The 17,691-nt window shown below is 42.5% G+C and overlaps 2 protein-coding genes across 2 annotated transcripts in view; one reads left to right on the plus strand and one right to left on the minus strand.

Annotated features, from left to right (window-relative positions):
• Window positions 1-17,691, minus strand: part of CACNA2D3 (calcium voltage-gated channel auxiliary subunit alpha2delta 3) — an 838,234-nt gene that overhangs the window by 119,244 nt on the left and 701,299 nt on the right. The gene's annotated exons all lie outside the window — the stretch shown is intronic.
• On the plus strand, window positions 2,585-11,961 carry LRTM1 (leucine rich repeats and transmembrane domains 1). The gene is made up of 3 exons (XM_065935332.1): window positions 2,585-3,053; window positions 5,390-5,986; window positions 11,298-11,961. The coding sequence occupies exons 1-3, from the start codon at window positions 3,047-3,049 to the stop codon at window positions 11,729-11,731; spliced, it is 1,038 nt and encodes a 345-aa protein (XP_065791404.1). The 5' UTR covers window positions 2,585-3,046; the 3' UTR covers window positions 11,732-11,961.

The raw sequence follows: 17,691 nt of genomic DNA on the forward strand, positions 1-17,691 counted from the left end.
AATCAGCCTCTGCATGCAAAGCCTTTCTAGGTCCAGGAGCCCCTTCCACTCCAAGTGTGCACTGCCATTTTGAATCGCTTTAGAGTCAGCAGGAGTATAACTGAACGGAAGAGCCCCTTGGGGCAACAGGCCACAGCTTCGGGGAACCCATCAGTTGTGGGGGTTTACTGTGTGTTCCCAGGGCATTCACATATATTAGCTGGGAGCAGTGAGTCAAGACCCTTTGAGGTCTGCGAAGACATACTACTTACAGGAGACACCACTTCTGATTATCTGCTCTACCAGACCTGTGCTGTGAATTTAACATGCAGCCCTTGATCCTCCCTGCATCCTGTGAGGCTGGCATGCCACAAATGAGGAAGCTGAGTCTCAGAGAAAGTGAATGATTTGCCTAAGACCGTACAACCTGAGAATACAAGCACCATGAAAGCGTGCTTCCTCCTTGAGCCACACAGGCTGGCTCTAACCGCAGGTATGCTCGACTGCCCACAGTTTTCCTGGAAGTGTCCTGGCCTCTTGTACCCAATTACACCGTCAATGGATACATTGTTTTCAGACCTCTGAGTCCATGAGACTTGGACCCTAGCTGGACTCTGCAGGACACCAAATAGCTCTGCTGCAACCCAAAGAGACACTCAAATTCTTTATTTGTCCAAGCTCCCCTTAAGTCTGTAAGTACAAAGCCTTTCAAGCCCACTCAAGCATTCTACCAGAATGACAAGGTTTTAGACATAAGAGGACACTAAAAATCCTCATCCTCAGCCCTCTCATCGCACAGACAAGGAAACAGGGTGGTGGTATGCCCAGTGGGGTGGTGGCAGTGGGAGCAGGTGACAGCTAGCTGTGGTGGGGCAGCGACAGTGGTGGCTAGACAGTGGGACAGAGCCGGGTTTCACCACCATAGGCTCTGGGTCCATCCAGTCCTCCACCTGCTTTGTTTTTGTTAATAAAGTTTTACTGGGGCTCAGGCACACCATTGGTTTCTAGATTGTCTGTGGTTGGTACATGCTATAACATCAGAGTAGTTGCAACAGACACTGTGTGACCGTAATGTCTTAAATATTTACCATCGGCGCTTTACAAAAACGTTTGCTGGCCCCTGGGAAAGACAGGAGCGCACAGCTTGTAAGTTATTGGAAGCTTTCTAGTTCTTAGAATGATTGTTAGGTTCACAGGTGTTTGTTATATTACGACCCACTGATGACTGACTGCTACACACAGGCCATTGACAAGGAAGGGAGAAAGAAAATAACCCTTCAGTCCTTATTAAGATTTAAATGCCTCTTTATTGCCTATGCTTGACTTTACTGCATTGCTTTTCAGATGTTCGAAGAATGTTGGAGAGAAGGACTAAAGATGACAGACTGAATGAAACAGGTTTTCAGGAAGGAGGCAAGATGAGTACCTTAGACTCCATGAGGCTGGAAGGAACTTGTCCAAAGGAGCAATGGGATCCCAAATAGCAGGCCATTAAGGATAGTCACAATCCAGTTTTTCACTTCATTCCCAAGGGGCCTCTTCCCTCAGTACCACCAGAGTGGCATGAGGGGCCAGGCCTCCTGGTCTTTTGTCAGGACCCCCGTCCTGCCTACTGAGTCAAGGATGAGTTGAATGGTAGCAGCATAAGAGCCTAGGAAAGCACTCTTAGGTAATTGTGACCGTTTATTAAGGTACAATATTAATGCATTGTGTCACGAAATCCTGAGAGCAATCTTGTAAAAGAAAAACTACTGTCTTTCTTTTAGAGGTGACGATGATGGGTTTTCAGTGGGCAAGTTACTTGCCCAGAGACCTCAAGCTAGTGAATGGTGAAGCTGAATTCAAATTCAGATCCGGCTGATTTCAAACCCTAAACTCAACCACTTTATTACACTGCTTGTGGCCAGATATTCCACTTCATGCTCCCTCAAGAAAAGCATGGTTTTTACCTTCTTTACACGAGTTGCTGGAGGCACGTGGGACATTTTGGCATGCTGAAGGGCAGCTTTGACACTGAAATCCCACCTCAGCAAATGGCATGGCATTTGCACATTCAAAGAAACGTTCCAGTCCCTGGTGGGAAAGTTTCCAGTGGCTTCAATTACAGAACAGTCACAGTTCATTGACGCCTGATGCTCACGAGGGCGGCTTTATTGTTTTATATGTGAAAAATGAGGAAAGGGCCAGAACCTCACCATCAGGGAAATGATGAAAGATTGAGAAGTATTTCCAAAGGCATGCAAACTGAGAGGTCAACTCAATGGGGGCAGGGGAGGGGGAGTGGTGGGAGGAGAACAAGCAAAGAAGCAGCTGAGAAGTATTTGCGGCACCAGGGAGAAGAGGTTGTGATGTCCACGAAAGGAAACCATGGCTATGAATTTCAGGGCATCAAGACCCTGTCAACACAGCTAATCCCTACGGATGTTGGCTGAATAAGCCTTTGGTGACCAAACAGTGCACTGTGGAAAACGTGTCAGCCTCCAGCAGGTCAATTTGTCCTCATGTTACACACTTTGCTGGCTCTGTTGCTAGAACCCCAGATCGAGGATCCACAGCGAGCATCTTGACATGGGTTGACACAGCATGGTTAATAAGTCAACAGAATTCAGAAAACAGGACCGGATTAAGAAGGCAGTTTTATTTTGGTGCCCTGGACTTCAAGCAGATTAAATAATCAAAAAGCCGGAGCCATCGGGGTCATGTTTGAATGCTACAGCTGTTCGCTGAGGTTTGACAAACATTCTTTCTGTGGCTCCTCGTCTCAATGGGAAAGGCAGCGATGATCCTGGGAAGGGCAATGCTTTAAGAAAGAAGGCGGGGAGCACAATCAAAAGATCCTCTTATGGAAAACAATCCCATCCAGATGGAGACAAGGAAAGGGCTGCTTAAATAAGTAGTCTCCTGAAAGCGACCACTGTTCCCTGTGCTGAAGAAAAGCACTGGCAGGATTCAGAAAAAAAGTGAATGAAAACCTGGACTTGGAGTCTGCCATGCCCTCGATGTGTTGACCTGCAGATTAATGAAGGTGGGCTTCGGGTTCAGTGGGTAAGCCAGTGGAGACTCAGTCATGGAAGGTGAGCCATGATTAATTCCCTCACGCCTTAGAAAGTGGGACCCTCCCCCCCCCAACTCAGGAAGGTATCTGTGGGAAGTTGTCTTTCTCAAAAGACCAAACAGATGCTAAAAATGTCTCGTGTTAGTGCCATGCTGGGTCAGAGGAAGAGAGAGTGGACAAATGTACCTAGTCATGAATGGATATGCAGTTGGCCTGTTACGGGCCATTTCAGAGAAAATACAGTCCTTCAGGTTGGAGTTCATACATCATCCTCTTGGCGGGGGAGGTGGGAGTGGTACGATTTTTGCAGTTAATGAATGCTTGGGTGAGGCACAACTAAAGTGAGGGGTGACAGCCCTCCTCTGATCAGAAGCTGCTTTGGCACTGAGATGTATATTATTTGCAAAATTATAGAAAAGAAAACAAGGTTTTTCTCTTTTACATGCTGCAAGAGGGAACTGGACTGTAATGCTTTGCATCTCTTGAGCGAAACTAAACTGAGCAAAATCTCCTTCAGAAGGCTTTCCAAACATCTCCCCACCTGCCCTAAAGAACTGTTCACAGCATCAAAGAAAGAGAATTGAAAGGACAGAGGGGAAAGGCTCCATGCACAAATGTGTGCATTTGACAGCCACATTGTACATTTCCCTAGTTAAGGCCAAAAACAGACAGACAAACTGAAAATCTCCTCTCAAGAACTTTCTTTACAAGTAGATAATCATCTTGAGTTTTAAATATTATTGCCTGGCCCTGTGAATTCCTCTACCAATTTAACAAAATGTCCTTGATGGATGTTTGCCATTTTGAAATTCAAGTCTCAGGAAAAAAGAAGGGAGTGATCGAGCTCCACTGGAGATTGACCTAGCAGTGCCTGAGAGCATGAAACTCGGCATCCTCTTCAAACCTGGCAGGGAGGCACGTACTGAATCTAGAGCCCCCGTACACACTTCTTCAGAGCCAAGGAGCCCTGTGTAAGGATGCCTTCTGCTCCATCATGTGTCCTGAAAGAAACTGCAACAACTCAAATGCTCGTCAGTACAGGAGTGGCTAAATAATATATCTGGCAAGGTCTCAACATCGAATACTCCACAGAAGCTAGAAGGAATGAATGAGCTCTCTATGCATCCCTGTGGATGGATCAGTTTTGAGTGACTAAACTGCAAAATGAAACATACCAATGATTATTTAGCTTTTTAAAAAACCACTATGCAAAACATTCTATAGTATGCATATGTGTGTGTTGTGCATGTATGTGTGTTATGTGGATGTATGTAAAAATATTTACAGGCAGTAAAGCACAGCAGGTAAGAACACTGATAGACTTTTAAAGCCGACTGCCTGGGTTCAAATCATGATTCTCCTACTTCTGTGTGACCTTGGACAAGTGATTTAGCTTCTCTGTGCCTCAGTTTCATCACCTTTAATATGTGCATAGTAAAAGACCCCAAATTACAAGATTAGGAGGGCTAAATGAATTTTTATATATATATATATATATATATATATATAAAGCATTTCCAAGAGTGCCTGGCTCAAAATATGAGCTATAAGGCTATTTGTGATTTTGTTGTTTTTAAAAGGCCTGGTGGGATGGAATAGTGATGGTAGGGAAGGCGCTGGTGGGGAGTGGTTCCTGCTGGAAAATATGATGTGGGTGCTAATTAAAGGGAGTTTAACTTATCAGCAATGCACAGTTTCTTTGAGTTAAGGAAAAAAAAGAGATGAAGCAAATATGGCAACCTATGAATAACTGACAGAACTTTGTTACAGGAACATGAGTATTTATTATGTTATTTTAATGATTTTCTTTGTTTTAAAATCTCTTGAATAAAAAAGGAGCAGAGACAATCATCATTCATGAAAGTATTACACTTGAAAGATGGACATCAATTTGTAAGAATGCTTCAGACCTGTCCCATCTAATATGCACCACTAGTACCATAAGGCTATTTAAATTTTAACTGATTAAAATTAAATGGAAATAAAAAGTCAGTTTCTTGACTGCAGTAGTCACATTTCAAGAGCTCTGAAGTCACATGAAGCTGGTTGCTATCATATTAGACAGTAGATACAGATCATTCTCATCACCATAGAGTCCTATTGGACAGCACAGTCTGGAGCATACTTCTGAGAAATGTGAGTATCTGAACTCCCTCTCATGCTCCTAAAGTTCTGCTCCTAGATAATTCTTCTGCTTCATACAAAGGGCACATGCCCCCCAAAATATTTTTTTTCACATTTTTATTTGATAATCTATGTCATCTACCTTCTGGTTACCTGTGAACTTAAAGCAGGAACAAAAGCTGATACCACTTAGAAACTGGTTCCTATCTCAATTCTTTCTGTTTGTTGTAGGTGAAGTGTTGCTGCTTTCAAGTATGATCTTCCTGCTCCCGGTGGTGTGCGGCTGCCCAGAGAGATGCCGCTGTCACTCACCTTCAAATTCTGTAGACTGCAGCCGGCAGGGTCTGGCTGAAATCCCTTCCGATTTGCCTCCTCAGACTCTAACGCTGCACTTACAAGATAACCAGATCCACCAGCTTCCGACTTCTGCATTTAAATCAGTGCCACAGCTCACAACCTTGAACTTGTACAACAATTCTCTTTCAAATCTGACCCCCGGAGTTTTCCATGGACTTCAGCACTTGAGGGTCTTAAACCTAACTCAGAACTCCCTGCATTCTCTGGAAAGCAGACTATTCCATTCTCTCCCACAGCTGAGGGAACTCGATTTGTCATTAAACAATATAAGTCACCTTCCTGCATCCCTAGGTGAGTCTTGGGAGAACCTAACCGTTCTTGCGATCCAGCAAAACCAGCTTCGGCAGCTCGATCGAGCCCTCCTAGAATCCATGCCCAGAATGAAGCATTTATTTCTCAAAGACAACCTCTGGAAATGCAACTGTCACTTGCTCAGTCTTAAACTCTGGTTGGAGACATTTGTCTATAAAGGTCAGTAACTAATGCCTATTCCCCCATCTGTGTATGATCAGTTTAGGAGAAACCTCAATGGTTTTCTGCAGTAGAAGGAATGCTGAAAAGTGTTTGAGGGATCTGTGTAAGCTTTTGTGCACTGATGTCATTTCACGGTATGGCAAAAGAGGCAAGTGAGTCATTAAGGGTGTTTCAAATCATGTATTTAAAGTCATCTACAGATAAGATTCATGGAAACAACTTTCCACTTTTTTCCCCTCTCCACCCCAACTTTCCACTTTTTGATTAATACCACCATTAAGTTATTTATCTGGAAACTGTAGGCCGTTTAAGAAAGAACGAAATTCAATCCACCTAAATATTAGGTTGGCCAAATTTTCATAAGAAAGGCTCGAATGAACTTTTTGACCTATCCAATAACTACTCAACTCTGAAGTGACAACAGATTCTGATTTTCAAGTGTGATCCAACTGGGGGCATGGTATTTCTCCTTAGGACTGCCCCTCCTTCCTTCTCTGCTTCTGACCATTTGACAGCTATGAAACTTCACTGACATTACCCATTCTGCTTTAGCAGACACCACTGTTACTAAAACTGAATACAATACGGCTCCCTCTCTGAAGGGAACAAGTATTTCTTTAATCAGATGTCAAAAACGAAGCAAGAAATCCCAGAATATTAAAGATGAGGGGATCTGGAAATCACTCAGGGGTCAGCAAACTATGTAGCCTAAGAGCCAGATCTGGCCCACCTATTTTTGTAAGTAAAGTTTTGTTGGAACACATTCACATCCATTTATTATTTACTGTCTGGCTGTTTTGCATTAAAAGGTTGAGGCTGAATAGTTAGGACAGAGACTATGGCAAGGCTTAAAAAATGAACTATCTGGCTCTTTACAGGAAAGTTTGCCAACCCCTCCTAACTCAAAGCTAGTCTATTATCAATGGGAAATGGACGCCCAAAGATGTTTAGTAACTTGATGAAGATCACAGAGTAGAAGCAAAGATAAGAGTAGAAGGAGCAGCTTTAGGTCTTGGCCCTACATTCCCTCCTCTACATCACAGTGCTTCTTTCCTCCTGACTTTTAAGTATCATTCATTCATTCATACTAAACTTGAGTGAATTTTACATGCCATGGACATTTCAAGGTGCCGAGAAAAAGTCAGTGAATAAGAAAATCCCTATCATCATGGGCATTACATTCTGACAGTAGAAACATGTTAAGTAAGACAAATATATGTATCTATGTTCAGAGAGCAGTTAGTGCTAGAGGCAGCATGAAGGGAGAGAGTGATGGAATAAGGGTTCCATTTCAGATGTGAAGGACAGCGAAGGCCCCTGCAAGGAGGTAATATGGGGGAGCAGAACTGGAATAAAGAGGGGGAAAGAGCCATGAGATAACTCAGGAAAAGGACAGTAGTTGCAAAGGACCTGGGAGGGAAGTAAGCTTGGCTCCACTGAGGGACAGAAAGAGGGACAGACGAGTGGCTAGTGCAGAGGACGGGAGTGAGAGAGGCCGGGTCATGTTGGAACGTGCAGAGCCGGCTGAGACATTTGGATTTTATTTTAGGCAAGATGGAAATATCTTGAAGAATTTTAGTCAGGCGAACAATATGATCTGATTACATTTTAAAAGGTCACTCTGGTGACTCTAGGGAGATCAAACCAAAGGCTGCAGAAAAAGCAGCAGGGGGATGAGGGAGAAAGTGATTTTAGTCTTCCAGGGAAGATGACAGTGGCCCAAACTAGGATGATGAGAAATGATCAACTTTGGGAGATATTTAGAATATTGAACTGATAGAAATTACTAATGGGTTAGAACTGGATATAAGGAAAACAGAGTATATTACAGGAAATACAATTTTGTTTTGTCCTCCAGGAGTAAGCAGATAAACGGTGATGCCAGTAGCTGACAAGGGTCAGGCTGTGGAATGGGGGAAATGGGCAAGTATGTGTGAGAGGTGGTAAATCAAGAGCTCAATGTGGGGCATATCAAGTTTGAGATAACCATTACATAGTCAAGGAGTGCTGTTGAGTTGATGGATGTGTATCTGAGCCCATAATTTGGGAAGATATCAGAGATCCAGACATGGCTTAGGGAATCAAGAGAGTCTGGATAGTTGCAGCAGTTATACAGAAGGAAGTGGAGGAGAACACATGGGTTCAAGTAAACACTATTGATTTAAGAATCTCTCTGAACAAGAGAATAGTCAGTAGCTTATCATTAACCAGCTAATTTTCAAGTTGACCTACAATAGATGTTATGTGATTTGACAAAAATCTTTCTTAAAGGAGGCTTCAAATAAAACTGTTTACATCTAGAGGTGAAGTGGCTTTACCTACTGTGTTCTGGATGAGATAGTAAGCATAAGGCAAACCATCACAGAAAGATGGTTTTCATCAAAGGAAAATATTTCTTGACAAAAATGGTTCCCAGGTCCAGGAAACTAGAAGCAACATAGGGAGGGATATAGCTCCCCCTGCTCTGCCATGAACTCACTGGTGATCTTTGGGCAAATTAATGTTCCTTTCTCGCCCTCAGAGTCACCAGGTGGAAACTGACAGTGTTAAGCCAGAGAGTTCCTAAGACCGATTCTGGTCCTCAGGCTCCACAATGCAATTCAACACTTCCTCATGGCAGAGCTACCCCACCCTTTCTCTGAAAGAAGGCAAAACTGATCTGGGGTAATAAGACCTGGGTGTCAAAATTACTAAACAAAACCAGCAAATAAATGCAAATGTAGGAGACACTCTGACTACTGATGCATGGAATAAAGGCAAAATAAGGTAATAGATATTGATCAAGACCTTACTTCGCTCCGAGGGGGAACAAAATACATGGAGGATGAAGCAGGGGATTTTGCAGCCTGGAAGTGTCATTCAATGGGCCCACTGGCCAGAACTCAGTCAGGTGGCTTCAATCTGACCACAAAGGGTGGGGAAATTTCATCTTCCTCTGGACCCAACAATCAAAGGAAAAAAAAAGTGCTTTGATGAATATTTAATAATGTTTCCTTCAAGAACATGTGCATAGATTTTCTAATTAGCATTCCTCTCCCTCCATTCATAAGTTAACAAATCATCTTTATGCCAATAGTTAACTGTACTAAACATTTATTCTGGGCTAGGACCTGTGCTAAACACTTGACATACTTTATTCAGCTGAGTCCTCAGAGCAATCTTGTGAAGTGAATTTCATTATTACCCTGGTCTCTCTCACTTTCCAGATGAGCAAGCAGAGGCACAGAATGGTCAGGTAACTTGCTTAGGGTTGCAAAGCTAAGTAGTGGTCAGACTCGGAATGTGAATCTCGTTTTACCTCAAGACAGGGGTTAAGAGCTGTTAGCAGCCAGATGATAGATAATGAGAGTGCTTGGAAAGCTGGAACTTCTTGAATTGTCAACTTCTATGAATCCAGAAGAGATTGAGGCCCTCAAGCTGTCATTGGCAGATCTGCCTCCTGGGGAGTGGCTGAAGAGATGGTGGAGGAAGGCTGGGAAGTGAGTCCTGGCTGAGGACGCAGGAGACCATGGAGCTTTTGATGGCCACAACCCTGGCCTTCCAGCCACATCCCAGGCTCTAGTATGTGTATTCTCTTGGCTCTGGGTCCTGAGGCCATGCCTCTCACCCTAATATTTAAAACAGGAAGCCGGTAACAGGAGAAATGAACTTAACCCTGGAGTGGCTAGGTGAACCGCCCCAGTCTAGGTCTAAGTCAGCTAGTGGAATTGCTGGTTCCCCAGGTGAAGTACTGTAACATTCCCTGAGACGGAGATCTTCAATCACAGCCTGTTGGCACCTTGGGGTCATCCAGAGCAGGCACACCACACCTCTGGCCTGCTGCACCTCAGCTCAAGAAAGGAGAGATTCCTATTATCATTTTGCTTTAGAGTTGAGGTTCTTGCCTCAGGGGATCACTGAAGAAGCCAGATCAGGCTCAGGAGACCCTGGCAATAGGTGATTCAGTTCAAGCAGCAAAGGCCAAAAAGGCATGAGTGTTGAATTTCTCCATGGCCACCAACCCCAATGTGATCTGGGTCACAGTAACCCTTGAACTGCAAAATGGCCCTATCTATTAATAGGGCCACAGTAGGATTCAGCTTATAAATTCAGATAGAATGGATGTGAGAACATTCCCCAAATTGTGAAGTACTATACAAAGGAAGGTTCTAAACACTGAAGTAACAACCTCCTGCCTGGGAATTTCTGGTATAGTTTCATAAACCACCTATGATGTGTACAAAGAAATCTCCAGTCTAAGATTAGTGTCACAACTCACGGAGGTAAGGATCTACTGAGGGTCACTGTGTTAATTCCATAGACCTTACAACATTCCAGAGAGAGAGAGGATGTGAGTTTAGTGGGAAAAACTGGGATCATAGGAGTGGGCTGGATTTCAGTGTTGATCCATCCACTTTTAACCTGAATGACCCTGGACAAGAATTACCCATTTTAGCAGAGTTGTGAGGACTTATCTAACAGTGCTTTGTAAACCATCAAGACAGACACAAGTAGGATGTTTTCGTGAAAATTAGTCAGAGAAGTTTATCTGTTTGAGGTCAAATAGCAAATTGGTGGTCAAATTTGGCCAGGATGGAATCTGTTTATTCATTGCTCTTTCTAGAAAAGAATTTCTAGCTACTCAAATCTCCCCTGGAGTCCAAACACCTGAGGAAATCAATCCCCTTACACAGAACTGGAAATTGAGTCTTAGAAAGTTTGGTACTCAAAATACTAAATGTTTCGAGGTCTGAGGAGGCACGTTAATTGTACTTAATCCCATGAACGTAATACATATTCCTGTCAAACCTTCAGATACACAAAACACTCACAAGGACCGCTGACTTCCCCATTTGGCATCACTGAAGAGTGTTTGTAGAGACACAGGGTCTTTGAAATTAACACATAACATCACAAGAAAAGACATTTGTTTTAATTATTTATTTTTTAGATCTCCAGTGGTGATTTGGCACAATAGCTTTCTTGTGTGGCAGGGCTCATTAAGGCGTGCAAGAGTGCCCTCAGGCTGGCCTCCCGCGCCCCTTCCTGTCAGCTTTTGCATTGTTTTCCCTGGGCATTTATAAGGTAAAGGTGACTTGGCTTCTAATGAATTCTTGGTCATACATAATTGCCCATTTAGTGTGTGGCATTTTTAGCATGTAGCCAATTTAGGAATCTTAAAATCATAAAATATGGCTGTTAAATTCTTTGACTCCGGGGGTGGGGGAGGTGTTTTATAAATTCCATCTGCCTAAGTTTTGCAGGCTGAGGATTTGGTAATTTGGTTGTATCAGACTCTGCTATCATTCTTTGTCTTTGTTTCTTAAAGGGGGAATAACGGACAGCATCATCTGTGTATCACCAGACACCTGGAAGGGAAAGGACCTCCTGGAAATCCCTCACGAGCTGTACCACCCCTGCCCTTATCCTTCTCTACACCGGCAGTCCTCACAGGTGCCGCAGCTAGGTGCTGACCACCAGGCTGTCCCCAGGCTCTCTGAGAGCCACAGTGCAGGGGAGCGAGACCACCGGGAGTGTGAGATCAAACCCAAGCCGAGGCCGGCCAATCTGCGCCACGCCATGGCCACCATTGTCATCACAGGGGTGGTGTGTGGGATCGTGTGTCTCATGATGCTGGCGGCCGCCATCTATGGCTGCACCTATGCAGCTATCACAGCCCAGTACCATGGGGGACGCTTGGCTCAAGCCAATGAGCCCACGAAGACAGAAGGAAAAGAGCTGTTTGACAGCTCACTGGCCTGAGAACTTTCATCTCAAATAGGAATAATAATCATTTTAAACCAGAAAAAAGTTTCTGAGTAGGACTGACGGGTCACTGTTACTGCCTCATTTTCTTTTTCTCCTGCCTGCAATGCAGGAGACCCAGGTTTGATCCCTGGGTTTGGAAGATCCCCTGGAGAGGGAAATGGCAACCCACTCCAGTATTCTTGCCTGGAAAATCCCCATGGTCAGAGGATCCTGGCAGGCTACAGTTCATGAGGTCATATATATATGTATGCATATATATATATATATATATATATTTATGGAAAGAAATTTATGTTGAGATTTAAAAAAAATATTAATACCATACTGAAATAGATATGATAACTTGTGCTCTGTGCCTGAGAAATTATTCTATGTGGGAAAGGCTGTCCATGGAGAAAGGGAAGGTACATCTCTTTCAAGATACTCTTCCCTGCATTAAGTTGCTTTAACAAAGCAGCTGAAACACAAACACGCATGCCAGTCAGCATTCCTGGGAGCTTTATGGTCCACTGGAAAACTGCCCAATTCTGAGTGCCTGGGAAGAAGCTGGTGATCTTATCCAAGGGGCACTGAGTGCTTCTATAATCCAAGTTCATGCTAGACCAGTGATACTTTTAGATGTTAGGTATGTTATACATTTAGCGGGAGCGTCTGTTGGTTGGGAATTTTTGTAGCTTGCCACAAGAGTCAGATTCTATTTAATTTTTGAAATCAGAAAGCCATTTGGGGCTCTCTAGGCCACAGAAGAAGAAGAGGGCCCCATGAGTGGATAATATGACTCAGGCGCAGGGTCTGGGGAAGTCTTCTGATGCAACGGGAAATAACATATAAACAAACACAAAGAGGACGGGGTGGCGGAATTCAGGGCACATATCACCAACAGGCTATACCCACCAGGTGATTGGAAACTTCCATTTATAACTCTCACAGCAGGAATGAATTCAGGGTGGGCTGAGAGCGAGATAATGGCTTATGTGTATCTGTGTCTACGTACAGAGTGTGCAGAGTGCATAGGCTTGTTCAGCCACACCCACACATAAACACAGAGCAATCAGTTTACCCACTAATGAAATGCAGCCGCAGCAGGGTGGAAGCCAGCAGCTGCTGACCACCACCCAGATTGTCTACTCAACACTCTGGGAGAGGAAGTCAGAGGAAGTCTGAAGAGAGTGGGAATTATCAAGAGACTTGAGATATGTGGCAGCAGCCATCCTGAACATTATTTAGGCCAGGGTTTAAAAAAAATCAGGTGTGGCTTGCTTAATTCCACAGACACGGTCCTGAAGAGTTGCATGCAAAGGAAATTTTTGTAAATTGAATCATCATTTTAATGCAGTAGGGGAGCTCACTATTTAAAGGAACCTTTCATGGAATCTTTCTGTAATGGCAATAATTGACTCCAGATTTATGTATTTTGTAAATTTGCATTTTCTCAGGCTAGGATTTCTTAAAAGTAGAATCTACCTGTTCTTTCTCTCATGATGTCCCATCTCATATTTAGAGTCACCTGTTAGTATTAAAATCATTACACAGAGGAGTTAAGGACGCAGCAAAAGGAGAGAACAGGGTGAGTTGTCCCTCCAGAGGCCTTGACAGACATCACTAATCAATCCCAGCATTCCTCCCCCTGAGCCCTGATGCACCACAGATGCCTTCTTAAGACAGCACTGTAGGCAACCAGAACTAATCAACTGGAGTTGGTTCAAAGGATAAAGCATATTTGCCATTCAGGGTACTGGCTCTGCATTCACTTCTTCAGGGCATCTAACAGTGTTTTGGATCTTAAATCAGTAGTCCATTCCCTAACCTGGCACATGAATCGGAGGTCTACACAGGATGAAATATTGTTTCCCTGTCTGATGCAGCCAAAGCCTTGCCCAGCAGTGTAAAGAGATCAGGGGAAAGACAGATGGATCTACCCTAGCCTACCCTACAGGACTCATACATCACAGAGAACATCTATACCTCCTCACAGTGCTTCACAACCATTGTCTCCCACCCCACAAGTTAAAGATGGGCCAACTCGCTGGAACAGCAGTTTTGCTAAATGATTCTTCTGGGGGGAAACATTTACATTTGATGCTAATTTTTTCTGAATATTAAAATAAATCTGGATATCTTAAAGAGTAGACTGAAAAATTACCGTGGATTTTAAGATCAAAAAGAGATCTCAGGGAAAGCTGGCTTCTGGGATCAGCTCCATCCCAGGCCCAATGCCCCCTTTCTGCTCTCTTCATGCACTACTTCAGAGGTAAGACCAAGCATCCCGTCCAAGGATGGAGGGATTACTTTCCAGGTAGAAAAAAGTCTTCCTTGCCCTGGACTATGAGTCCTTGGCTAAGAAAGTAATATGAGGAAGGAAATCGAGGAGATCTTTTTATACATTGTCCTCATTTCACCAAATGTTTCGAGAGTTCGTGCTACGTACCATGCACGGTGAGAGGTGTTCTCATGAACATTCATGTAATCTTGGCATCCAACCCGTGAGATACTTGAACAGATATTACATAAGCTGGAAACTACTGAGACCAACATCGCATGCCTCTTTCACTGCTGTGATTTTTTTAAAATTTATTGATTGATTTATTTTCACTGCTGTGATTTGAGACATCTGTCAGAGGTCTGGTGACTGTGCAGGTCGACCCCATCCCCCTGCCCACAGCGATTACATGACAGGGCTTCCAATCCACCGCAGAAAACCCCAAATGTGGCTAGAATCCTCACTCCTTCACACCCACATCCTATTAGGTTTCTAAGCACAGACGATAACTTGGGCAAATAGATTCCTGCTTTACGAGATGTCTTTAAGGAAAATTATTAAAATGATGCCTTTTTATATTCAGCTGTCGATCTTTTGCCTACAGTCACCTCAAAGAGAAGTTGGCAATGAAAATACTTACTTACCCTAAAATGTCAACAAGTCTCTCAGCACAGAAAAATATAAATCAAATTGTTTAGATTAACAAATGAAGAGTTATCATTCGTTAATAAGAGAAATGAAATGTTTTCTCTGTAAAAAACTTGCAGATGAAAGACTCAATTTGCAGGGTATTCTGTGAGAACCGCAAATTATCTTTCACAACCACTACAGCTCATGAGGGGTAATTTGCAAACGCCTCATAGATTATTTTCAGCTGTTTATTGCTGCTGTCATATTTATAGATTCTCCTATAAAATGCCCTTCCATCATAGAGCCTTACTGAAGGGATACTGTAAATAAATATCACGTTTATTGTGGATCGCTCTGAGAAAATTTTGTAAAATATAGTTTCTTCTTTATATCTAGTGGCACAGTATCACTATTTTTGCTTTGCCAGAGGTCACAAACTCACAATAACAGGACCCCAAAATGTGAGGCATATAATGAAGGTGTAGGAGGAATCTCTGCCACAGAGATTGTGGAGAAAGAAGACATAGTGTCAAATCTATACTTGGAAAGCTTTTAAAATTAAGGCAAATATCCCCGACCTTCCAGGAACAATCTTGCGCTTCAGATGATAAAATGCCCACAAACAATGGATGTTTCATTTTTTTTCTTTCATACAAAAATGGAAGACTTAAAAGTGAGTCACAGGATTTCTTCCTGAAGGCTCTGAAATCTCATTATTCAAGTTAACCAAGTTATTCCAGAAATTAGACACTCTTGTCTTAGATCCAAAATATCAAAGGAAGCAGATCAATTTCTAAAATATCTGTAGCACTGATTATCATAATTATACAACTAAATGTTAGAAATCTGTAACCTTCTATTGCAGATCAGAAAATAACTATTTTCACTTGGGTCAAACCCACCAGTGTATCCAATGCTAAATGCTATTAGACAGAAACCTACCAGCAAATGATATTCCAACCCCACATGGTGTCACTGGGTGTGGCTTATACACAACTTCAGGGAACTACCCTGTTTTCCCTTATGATGAAAATTATTTATTTATTTATGCTCAAATTTTAATAAGGTCTCAAAGAAACCTCCCTCCCATTGGAAGAGGCAGGTTTGCAATCCCTCACTTTGCTTTCAGATTCTTGACTGGAGTATCCACATTTACTTTTCACTCTAATGACACTGAATATTCATTTGGATGGATAGGATGTTACCCAGTTTCAAAGGCTTACCAAGAAGAGAAGAAAAAGAACCAAACGACTGGGTATTGGGAAGGTCCTTTGAGAGCAGTTAGTTTAGGTGTGGCCAATTTCAGAATAGCTGTGACCAGCTTTCCTACCTACTTCAGACATTACTAACAGATCTCAGCAAACTTATCTACTGACTCCAGTCAAAGCCTCAGAATCCTTTAAAATCTCTTTTCTAAGTACCTACTCCTGATCAACTGGAGTTGACTTATGTTTCATATTCTTATTTTACAAACAGGAAATAGAAGAATGGAAAATGAAAGGAATTTTTCCTAAGTCACACAGAAAATTAATTGCAGATCTGATAAATACAATTACAGGAGCAAAGGGTTAGCATGTATAATACAACCCAACCCCTGCCATTATTCACTCATTCTGGTGAACCACACTACAATAACTACAGCATTACTATATTAATTGTTTGGATAAGAACAATAATAGCACTGCCATCAACTTTTATTAAGCACCAGGTTGTGTGCCAGTTGTTTTTAGTGTCATATTTTCATTTTTCTCTAAGTCTCAAATTAAGCAAAACATGAGAGCATTTTACTGCCATATGACAGATGAAGATAATTTATTGGGTTTGGGTAATTTGTTCAAGGTCATGTCATTAATGATTAGTGGAGAAGGAATTTGAATGAAGGATGCATGGGTTTCCTTGGGTTTCTTCTCATGCTTCTATTTACTTTTGATTATATTCAGTATTATCCATAATAAATACTTTTTAAAAATGACTCCTAACTTTTTGGACTGAATAACCAGATAACTGCAATAAATTAAGCTTGGAGTCAATTGCATTTGATGGGCTTTTGGGAATGGGATTTTTTTGATGGGAGAGGCAGAGACACTAATCAGACAAGAGAGAGTCAAGGGAAAGAGGTCTGACTTAGGAATCATCACCTCATGAACGGTGCTAAAAGTCTTGCGAGTGGACAGGAGCCCTGGGGCCCTCCAACATGCATAATCAAGAGATGAACAAAATCAGCAAAGGAGACCAAGAGGGTAGGCAGTGAGATAGGCAAAGAACCAAATAAAGAGGTTTGCACGGAGAATGTGGGCAACATGGTCAAGTGCTGCTGATAGATCAAGAAAAAAGAATATCTGAAGTTCAATTCTGGATTTGGTAATGTGGGAGTTATAAGTAACCTTGATGAGAAATGATTCACTATGGATGAAACCCGGTTGGAGTGGGTTCCAGAAAGCATGAAAGAGAGAAAGTGAGAAGAGCATAGAAAAATAAGAAATAACACAAAATAACATAATAACAGAAATAATTTTGGCTTAAAAGAACCTTACTGTATCAGCAAAAACATGGGAATTGGTCGAAGAAGGCTAGTGAGGTACAAGCATAAAAATGTCCACGCACTATGTTTTCATTCTGAACTTTGTTTTTATGTTTTAAGACAATTGTACACTCTAGTCTGCCTGAGCCTGGTCACATATAATTTGGCCTTGAAGTAGGAATGACATTCAGACACTGATCTTGACCTCATGCAGATCTTTTCACCCAGAATAGCATGTGGGAGTTCTTGGTGAGCGCAAACTGCAGGAGGCCGTGGGAATAAAGAGCCTTTGATCAGCACTGCCCCTTTCCCACCACAGACTGGCAAAAGCATTTTCCATGAGCAAGAGTCCACAGACTGACTGTCAAAGCATTTATGCTAGAGCCCCCAATCATGCCCTCTCTTCCCAGAGAGGGGAAATGCATGTCAGCTCATTTATCCTCTTTAGCCCTTCACTTAGCCTGAGTCATATATATACTAGTTTTTACCAAGATCAAAATCCCATTAAGGTCACTAGGAGATTTGCCTGGATAAAGGTGGCTA

Source organism: Muntiacus reevesi, chromosome 4, assembly GCF_963930625.1.
Source record: "Muntiacus reevesi chromosome 4, mMunRee1.1, whole genome shotgun sequence".
Lineage (NCBI taxonomy): Eukaryota > Metazoa > Chordata > Mammalia > Artiodactyla > Cervidae > Muntiacus > Muntiacus reevesi.

Coding starts and splice junctions, on each gene's coding strand:
- LRTM1 (XM_065935332.1), top strand. Junction 5,987..11,297: donor GGAGACATTTGTCTATAAAG/GTCAGTAACTAA, acceptor TGTTTCTTAAAG/GGGGAATAACGGACAGCATC.